The sequence below is a fragment of the Condylura cristata genome, unplaced genomic scaffold, assembly GCF_000260355.1.
Source record: "Condylura cristata isolate star-nosed mole 26May11 unplaced genomic scaffold, ConCri1.0 scaffold00011, whole genome shotgun sequence".
Classification (NCBI taxonomy): Eukaryota; Metazoa; Chordata; class Mammalia; order Eulipotyphla; family Talpidae; genus Condylura; species Condylura cristata.
Window position 1 is genome coordinate 16,349,258 of NW_004567112.1, and position 8,776 is coordinate 16,358,033.

Sequence of the window (8,776 nt, forward strand, 5' to 3'; positions counted from 1 at the left end):
TTTCATAAAATATAAATTTTTTGAAATGCAGCCCTGATACTATGACCACCATTTATTTCATAGCTGACCAGAAATTTTAACTCTCCCAAAATATATAAAATATGTAATTTTAGAATACAAGCCCTTTGAGCTGAAAACATGCAGCTTTATGTAAGAACTGACTGACTTTTTTCCCACTTTGCAAACTGGTGAAAATTTGTCAAGTACAGCATTTAGGAACCACGGTACTCAACCAATTTCACTTCATGAAACTGCAACAGATGAAAGGATCCCTCTGGCTCTCTCAGTCCTAACTCTGAGGCTCTACAGTTCCAAACATTTTCAACTAGTTAAGCCTGTATGACTTCCCACAGGACTGAAGTTTTTCCTGGTAGGTGGGTTCTAGAAGCACCCAGCAGACACACCTTTTTTATTCACTTGTGCATGTCAAGGGCTCCAAAAAAGCAACTATTTTCAAACAAACCTGCCCTTCCACAGGTCTGGGCATCCCTACAAGGAGAGGGACTGTTCATGACTTTTCTCACTAGACAGCAATGTGTGTCCATTTCACTTCTGAAACACCTTGGCAATTTACTGCACGGGCAAAAAGATCATGACTGGACAGGCTCCCAAAGGGCCTCAGGTCGCCAAATGACAAAGGAAAAGACCCCACTGTCCCAACCGAGGCAGTTCCCAGAGCAGTGCCCGGCAGTGGCCTTCCCGCCTCTGGAAGGCGGGGCCAGAACCCTTCCCACAGAGTTAAGCCCGGTTTCCTGCCCACCAGCCCCCACAGAGGTCTGCACCATCTGCTCTCAGGGATAGGTCACGACCAGATGACACCAGCTCTTTGACTGAGGCTTCTCCAGCCCTGGAGGCCGAGCATCTGCTTTGTCTCCTGCTCATTCTCAAACTGAGATAATTTGGGGGGTGGGGGGGTGCGGAGGGTTGGGAAGGTGGGTGGCTTTCGGTTTTTTAAACCATCACAAGTGTTCGGTGGAGGTGTCTACATGCTAGGGGTACACACTGCGGGTGTGTCCACAGACCGCCCGGCAGTTCCGGTAAGAGGGACACACAACAGACGGCTGTTCCCAGCCTCAGGTGACTCCCACACACAGACGTGCTCTGGCAGGATTTTTTTTGGAGCCTGCAAATATAGTGCTGGTACTCTGCATTCTACTTGCTAAATATTTAAGTTAAAAACAGTGTGATGGGCAAAATTTAACAATATTCCAGTCCATCTGCTTGACCATCTTCTCACCACGTGCTGCCACTTTACGCCTGAGCCGGCATGCGACACAGTGTGCAATGCACGGAGGAGAACATACTCCCACTCATCAGGCCCAACCTTGCTACTCCCCACTAGACCTCCGAACCCCAAGTCTGCACTGCAGCAAGACCCAGGGCAACTGGTGTGCATACTGAAGTTCGGGAAGCACTGAGCTGAAGAGAACTTAAGGAGCAGAGGAGAACTTAAGATATTAATAATTCAGTCACACCCAGGGGGAGGCCAAATAATAACACAACATACTGTACAAAGTAGCTCTGTGGAGCACAGCCAACACAGAGAGGCCGGGAGAGCCAAGAGCAGGGAGCTGCAGGGAGCTCCCAGGCACAGTACTGGGACCAGGCCCACCTCCGAGCCGCCAAACACGGTTATCTGCCCACTGAAGATCAATCAACTGTCAATCTGTTTGGGCTTATCATTGTACACAAGAGTTCTAAGCAAAAGGAGCTGATGCCTAGTTTTATATTAATGCATATTTATTTAAGAGGTATAATTAAAGAGAAAATAGGGTCTATGCCTATTTTCTAAGTAACTTTTGCTTCAAAATGAGTATGTTATCCGCACTTGATTCAAGATCAGGGTTCCATTATTCCCTGGAACATGCAGAATTTGCAATTTAAAGTTCTGTGAGGAGGTTTGGTATTAAGGAACTAATACTCGACCCACCGCAGGTGAAATGCTATTAAGTATATTACCCAGGGCTGTGCTCTACCTCCACAGAACAGATTTCACTCTAAGAGCCCCTTTGAATCAGTGTCAGAAGCCCTAAAATGCTCAATGGGGGTAGTCAAATAACAATGGATGGGGTAGTTAAATAACAGAAGGCATGAAATTAACAAGAAAAAAGAATACCAGAAAATAAAAGTGTCCTTTTCTATCAGTTAAATAGTTGGCCAAAGAAAAAAAGTTAGTCTTAATTTTCTGCTTGAAATCGATCTGGTTATGGGCTGTTAAGAGTTAACATTTTTGTGAAGTTACTCAAACCTTGGTCCTACCTAAGAATCCTTCATTCTAAAACAGTAGCTGCATAGATAATACAAGCGACCTAACACTACTACACCCTATTACACTATAGCACCCAACTATTTTTCTTAGTAGTGGGGTCTAACAGTTTCTGTGCACCACTGGCATTTTCACTTGATGCTTTCCTATGTGCTGTCTACATCTTTCAGCTCTCAACCTGGTCAGCTTAGACACACACTATTTCTGCTGGTTCAGACTTGCATGCGCAGCTTTATAAAACAGTAATTTCCTTAGAAGCACATGTCCCAGGAATTGTTTGCCTGTCTTCCCAAAAGAAGGCTGCCTTTATTGTTTACAGTTCACCATGGATTTTTTTTTTAAGATGTCTGGCTGTTTACTAAAATCAAGAATGGATGTTTAGTTTTGTCAACTGCCTGCTATCTTATGAGTGGAAACAACTGTGAGCTTCACTGCTTTCCCCGTGAGTATTAGGCAGGCTGTGGTTTCGTTGTCCGTGCCTGAGGTGTCCCGCATCCCTACGGTCAGCCTAATTCAAGTCACTCTAAGAGAACAGCCCCCGGCATGGGTTGCTGTTCTCTAACTTGTCCTTTTATTTTAGGCTGCTCCATCAATGTGCACAAGTGAGATTGGCTGGGAGTACTACTGGATTTTAGATTAAGCCTTTATTAGTCTTAAAGGGTATAGAGGACTATTGAACCATCCTGTCCTACTGGTATAAAAACCGTTCTTAAAAGTTTTGAATTTTTTTCACATATTCTTTGATTCATGCTGCTTTTTTTGGGTAAGAGGGGAACTCATTTTGATTTTCTTTTTACCACATTAGTTATGCTAATAGAATCTTGGTTTGTTTTTTTTTAATCTTATGAGAATCAAACTTTAAGTTTACTAATGATTGAGACTTTCTCATTTTACTATTTTCATGACAATTTCTGTTATTTTTCTTTTTAGCTTTTTTATTTTGATAGATAATAACAGGGGAATAAAATTATTAAAATTCTGACATAATCCATTATTGATAGTTGTATCATTTAATAATAATCTTTTATGATATCCTATGTATCTTGTGATAAGTCTATTTTTCCCCAATTCAGCTGATACTTGGAGGTTTTAGTTTGCCATAAATTCTATTTCTTAAACAATTATTTATCTAAATAGGTAGCACATACCGAATTTAAGAAATTCAAATTCAGAGGGACCTGTGAATTTCCTCTCAACCCAATTTTTAGTACTCTATGCCTCCTCCTTAGGGATAACCACTGTTAACAGATTTCAGCTTGTTTAGGTGTATTCTGTAAAATGAACAAAGTTGGTTTTAAACTCACTGAGAACATACTACATCCTTTCCTACAGCTTGACTTACAAGCCACTGGAAGAGAATTAATCACAATGTTAAAGTAGCTTAATCCTTTTCAATGGTGCATTTTTTGTGTTTGATTTTATTTCATTATGATTTATGTGGGTGATTTTATGAAATTTTTTTGAATTTACTAGAACTCACATGTGACAAATGATTACTTCTTACGAGTCACGTAAAATTTCCTGCTTGGCTATGTATATAATTTTCATGAAATGTGTCTTAATTTTACCGGTCATGTAACCTAAAATGCCAATATTTTTTCTCGCTATGTTTGCTTTTCAATAATGAGGAGGGGAGTTTTTCACCCCAACTATGTTCCTCTTCATTGCTCCCAAGACCTGGGTGTTCTGACTTCAGCATTCAGTCACAGAGTGCTTTTATCATTTCCCTCAAGACACCCTGGATACATTTTAGTTTAAGACACTACTTTCTCAGATAAAAAAAAATTGTAGCTTTTGATAGTCTTTTAATCAACTTAATTGTTTGCTCTGCACACATCTTTATTTCATCTATGGTTTAAATTCAAAGAGATGCTTTTTTACTTGACATTACAATCCAAACGTCAAGTCCTAACGGACAGGCTTTGTTGAGCTGGGGAGGGCGGCAGCTCACTGGCATGGGGGCCCGGAGGGAAGGCAGACGCTGCTTCCTCCTGACTTAGGCTCAGAGCCCAGTGCCCAGTCACCTGGCCAGTGAGCTGGCCAGTGTCGGGTCAGTGGCAGGGAGGGTGGGATGTGCTCTGCGGTGGCGGCAGACAAACAGGCAGACAGGTTATGGAGGAGTTTCACCTTGTTACCCTCTGGCAGCTGAATGGACTGCAAGCACATCATTCCCACCAACCTCTACAGTTTAAGCCTCCATTCATTCTTTTAATACAGGAACATTATTTCTGAAACTCTTAATGACCAGCTCAACAAACTTGTTGCATATTTATGCAAATATTCAACATGACATGTGGTACTCAAATACACGTACATATACAAAAGTGCCTTATCAAGAATCTTTGAAGATTAAATGGACGGAGATTATAAAGTTCCTCTTCCACAAAATTTGTTTTTTTGATCTATCAGCCAAAAATGGTTCTGGTCACTAACAGAGCATCACTGAAGCCCGGATTCACCAATGCCAATTATGCAGAAATAGAAATTGAAAGCCACACAAGGTTCTAATATTACTGCCCAAATTCACACTGCCAATCCTCAAACTTCTAAACAAGCTTCATTAGTGTGATTCAAAGTTTCTTTAGGTTCAAGACATAGTCACACCTAGTTTTCACGAGGCCACCACTCCTTGTACTCTACCTGCACTGAATAAAGTTCTTTCCCTACAGCCCCTCAGGGACTCAGAGATTCAAGTCTATCTACCTCCAGAGAAAAAGGGCTGAGGAGATGCAAACTAGCAGAAGAATCAGCGTCCTGAGTTAGAACACGCTCAAACAGACACTTCTGAGACAAGCTGTGAAAGCAGAAGGCGATGAGTTATTCCCTGGCTTTTCAATGGTGCCAGAGGCTCCAATACTTCTCAGATGTGAGGTCACACACCAACACAACACTGCCTAGAGTTTCTGGATGTCTAGATGCCTGGTCAGAGTAATTTTCAAGTAAAATAATCTTTCTAATTCATGTAAGTAGTTGGACTTTGCTGGATTCACATAAATTATAAAACAAGTACCTACTATACACTTACAATGATCCCTCCAACTCATACCTAGGGTATAAAAAAAACATGCCACCTGTCTTCTTGCATGTTAGGAAAAGGAAGGTTATTCTAGGAAGAGGTGTAAGCACTTGGCAAAACTAAGTATTTTATTCATTGTAATGTTCATCCTTGTCTCCCCGGGAGGGGCAGCGGCCTACTAAGTGAAGCTGGTCTTAAGCTCAAAACCAAAGTCCCTCAGACAGAAAGGACCAGATGGGATCCAACCTTCCCACCTTATAAGGGTGTGTGTATGTGGGGGATGTTAGTGAGAAGTAACTTGGCTCCTGCAGCCATGTGAGGCTGATAAGCATGTCAATTCCTTTATGAAGCAGAGTCTAGTTAGTGACGAGGAATTAAAAAATAGTATAAATGGATTTTCTTGGTGATATTAAAGAAAGAGAGCAAGTGATTGCTAGGAAGTTGGTTAAGGCCAAGTCCTAGTGGTGGACGGGAAAAAAGACGATAAAAAGATGGCCCAAGAACTCCTGACACTTGGATTTCAAATACCCAGCCAGGTCTGGGTAAGTGCAGGCAACTCTCCGAACTCTTCAAAACAGTAATAATTGAGTCTACTGCTCTTCAACTGATCAGTGCCTCAGCAATCACTAAGTGCCCCCTCAGTACTGAAAATTAAAATAACTAATGACATTGCTGTACGCTGGATTACATCACAAAACTGAAAAGGGGGGGGGGTATTGTATTATTCTCCCATGCATAAGGCCACCCACGCAGCATGTAAACCTTGACACCCATTTACCTACACCACGCTTCCTCTGAACTGGAAGGATGGCGCTCAGTGAGACCAAACAACTATTGAATAATTCTTCTGACCTGCAAAATGAGAACGAAGTAGTCTACAGGTTTGTTTCGCTGGTAGAGGTAGTACTCGGGGGCTTTCTTGTTCTTCTCATCATACTTCAGTTCCTGGATGACATTGGGGTGCTTTAGCAGCCTTAGAAGGATCTTCTCTGACATCTGGGATGGGCTAAATGCTTCTACTTCTATAGATATAAACACAACTTGATATTATACTTCAAGTGGATGGAAAAGAAATTACACTAGTGATTAAGGTGTTTAGAGAATAAGAATACTCGGAATCAGCGTGATACAGTCTGAGTTAATGAGCTTTCTGTTTATTGATCCATCGGGGGCAGATTACCTGGGAGGTATTAGAAAACACTGAATTCTCACAGCTGTTTCTTTTAAAATTTTCCTTTTTAGCCTGTCACTGTTTTCAGTTCTTGTGAAGAACTGAAGATACCCTAGTTTTTGGACTGACAGAATGAAATTCAATCAGAAGCAGGCTCCCTGGTAGCCAGAAAGGAGGCGCTTCAACAGGCCCCAACAGCCTGACTATCCAACAGCAGCCACCGGAGAAAGCAGAGTCGGGAAGCGGCCAGGGGCGAGTGAGGGCCCCGCACTCACAGCCCTTCTCCACTCATCTACCCTGAGCCAGCCGGCCGGAGGGAGTGGGGACTCGGTCAAGGCAAGGCACGTGCACACACCGACATGCGCTCCAACTTGCTAATTTAAGAAAAAGGACGTTGATTTGTATTTACAGAGAAATGGGTCTTAGGAATAGCAAAAACCAAGGTTGCTGACTCGACGGTGCTATTCTGAAACTGGGCTTCACAGCATCTCAAGTGATGTTTGACTAAGTTGTGGTTCTTGAGTGAGGAAGAACAGTATCTTGTTTATATGTTTTTCAATTGTTGTTTGGAAACAACAGATTCTGTGTTAGCTTCTTGTGACTTTTTGTAAAACAAGGTAAGGCAGTGCACTGTGAAAATTTTGGAACACATAGAAAAAGACAGAGAAGGATAAAAACGACCGGCCGTTGGTGACCACTCTGAGCCATCGGAGCCTTCTCCCAGCGCCGGGCCTGGCGAGTGTGGCTGTGTCTCTGCCTGTGCGTGTGTGCACGTAAGAACACAGCTCTGCCTACTGTGCAGTTTAATACCCTGTCTCCTTGCTTATTTTACGATGCATTAGCAGCATTTTCCCATGTAAAGAATGTTAAGCTGAGCATTTCCATGTATCTGAAAACGTGATCTTTAAAGAGAGGGTAACGCTCCACCCCGTGGCTGCAGGGAGCCCTCGCTGGGTGTTCTAAGCGGACTGGGCGGGCTGCGCCTTTCCAGGTCCACTCGCCCTCCCCTGGCCAACAGGGCTGGCCCTTCACCTAGCGAGCCATCTGGGGTGAGAGAAGGGTTAGTCAGTCTGTTCAGTCCATTCAAACTTGACCTCTCTGGGGCAGTCAGTGCCAGCCAGGCTGGTGGTTTTAATAATGCGACCGCTCGCCTCCCCTGGACTGGGCCCAAATTAACCATCTGATTGGAAGAGGCCACCAACAAAGTCACGTCAAAGTTCTCAGAATTTCTGATTTCATTCAAATCCTAAGAGATAAAGATTTCATTTTGAAAATATTTCTCTCTTTGCAAATCCTAGCACCTGTGTTACCACCAATGTCCAACTGTTCTTCCGAAGCAAGCTGAGGAGAGAACAATTCGACTGTCCGGCCCCCGGCCGGGGGCTGGGTCGCACTGTGGCCCCGGCGCCCGCTGTGTGCCGGGGCCGCGCTGGGAGCAGAAGACCTGGCCTACATTGGCATGCAGTGCGGCACTACGTTCGTCCTTACCTTTCAGACCAATTTTAAGTTACTGGTCCACCCCTGGTAAAGTCTGAGGGTTCATGCCGACACTGAACACAGGAGAGGAGAGAATTTAAAAAGAAAAACAAAAACAAACAAAACAAAACAAAAAAACGAGAAACAAAACACAAGAGCGGCATTACTCATCGCCCCGGCGCGGCTGCGCCACCCGCCCACCCGGCGGGGGCAGAGCGGCTCGGGCTGGCGACACGCACGGCGGCGGCGGCACTTGCCTGTGGCGAGGAAGCGGTGCATGGCCAGGAGCAGCTGGGGCGATATTTTGACCTTCATCTCGCTGTCCGTCTGCTTAAAGGCAGAGAAGTCCTGCTTTCTTTCTCGATGGGCCACTTTCTTTTTAGTTCTGTTATCAGCTGGGGGAGGAACAAGAACGGGCAAAGTGAGGAAACGGATCCCTTTCCAGCAGGGCTCCCTGTGAGCAAGGGGAGCAGCTACACTAGCGAGGTCAGGCCTCTGACTGGCCTTCTACATGCTCCCGTCTCACGGGGGCGGAGGGCGCTGGAGAGAGAGGCCGGCCGTGCTGCGTCCAGCAACACGGGCCCGCATCAGCGACAGCACAGGGACCGGTGGGCAGAAGCACAGGGCCCGAGTGCCCACAGCACCACGCGGCGCTGGAGCAGGGGCCGCAGAGCCTGTACAGGCCCGCGGCCCGTGGCCTCGCTGTGCAGCAGGCAAGACGCCACGCCACAGAGGACATGGACGTGTCTGGGCCTCTACGGGAAGAGAAAACACAGGGGCACAAACAGAATCCTTAACAGACAAATGAGCACGTTCCCAGGACGATGTATCTGAGTAATACCTGTCT

The 8,776-nt window shown here is 44.8% G+C and overlaps 1 protein-coding gene across 1 annotated transcript in view; it reads right to left on the reverse strand.

The window, feature by feature from the left end:
- CNNM2 (cyclin and CBS domain divalent metal cation transport mediator 2) overlaps positions 1 to 8,776 on the reverse strand; it is a 134,006-nt gene that overhangs the window by 19,347 nt on the left and 105,883 nt on the right. The window contains exons 3-4 of the mRNA XM_004680476.2: positions 8,187 to 8,324; positions 6,135 to 6,304 (exon numbers count right to left, since the gene is read on the reverse strand). Of these exons, the coding sequence (XP_004680533.1) occupies positions 6,135 to 6,304; positions 8,187 to 8,324 (308 nt within the window). The remainder of the gene's footprint in view (positions 1 to 6,134; positions 6,305 to 8,186; positions 8,325 to 8,776) is intronic.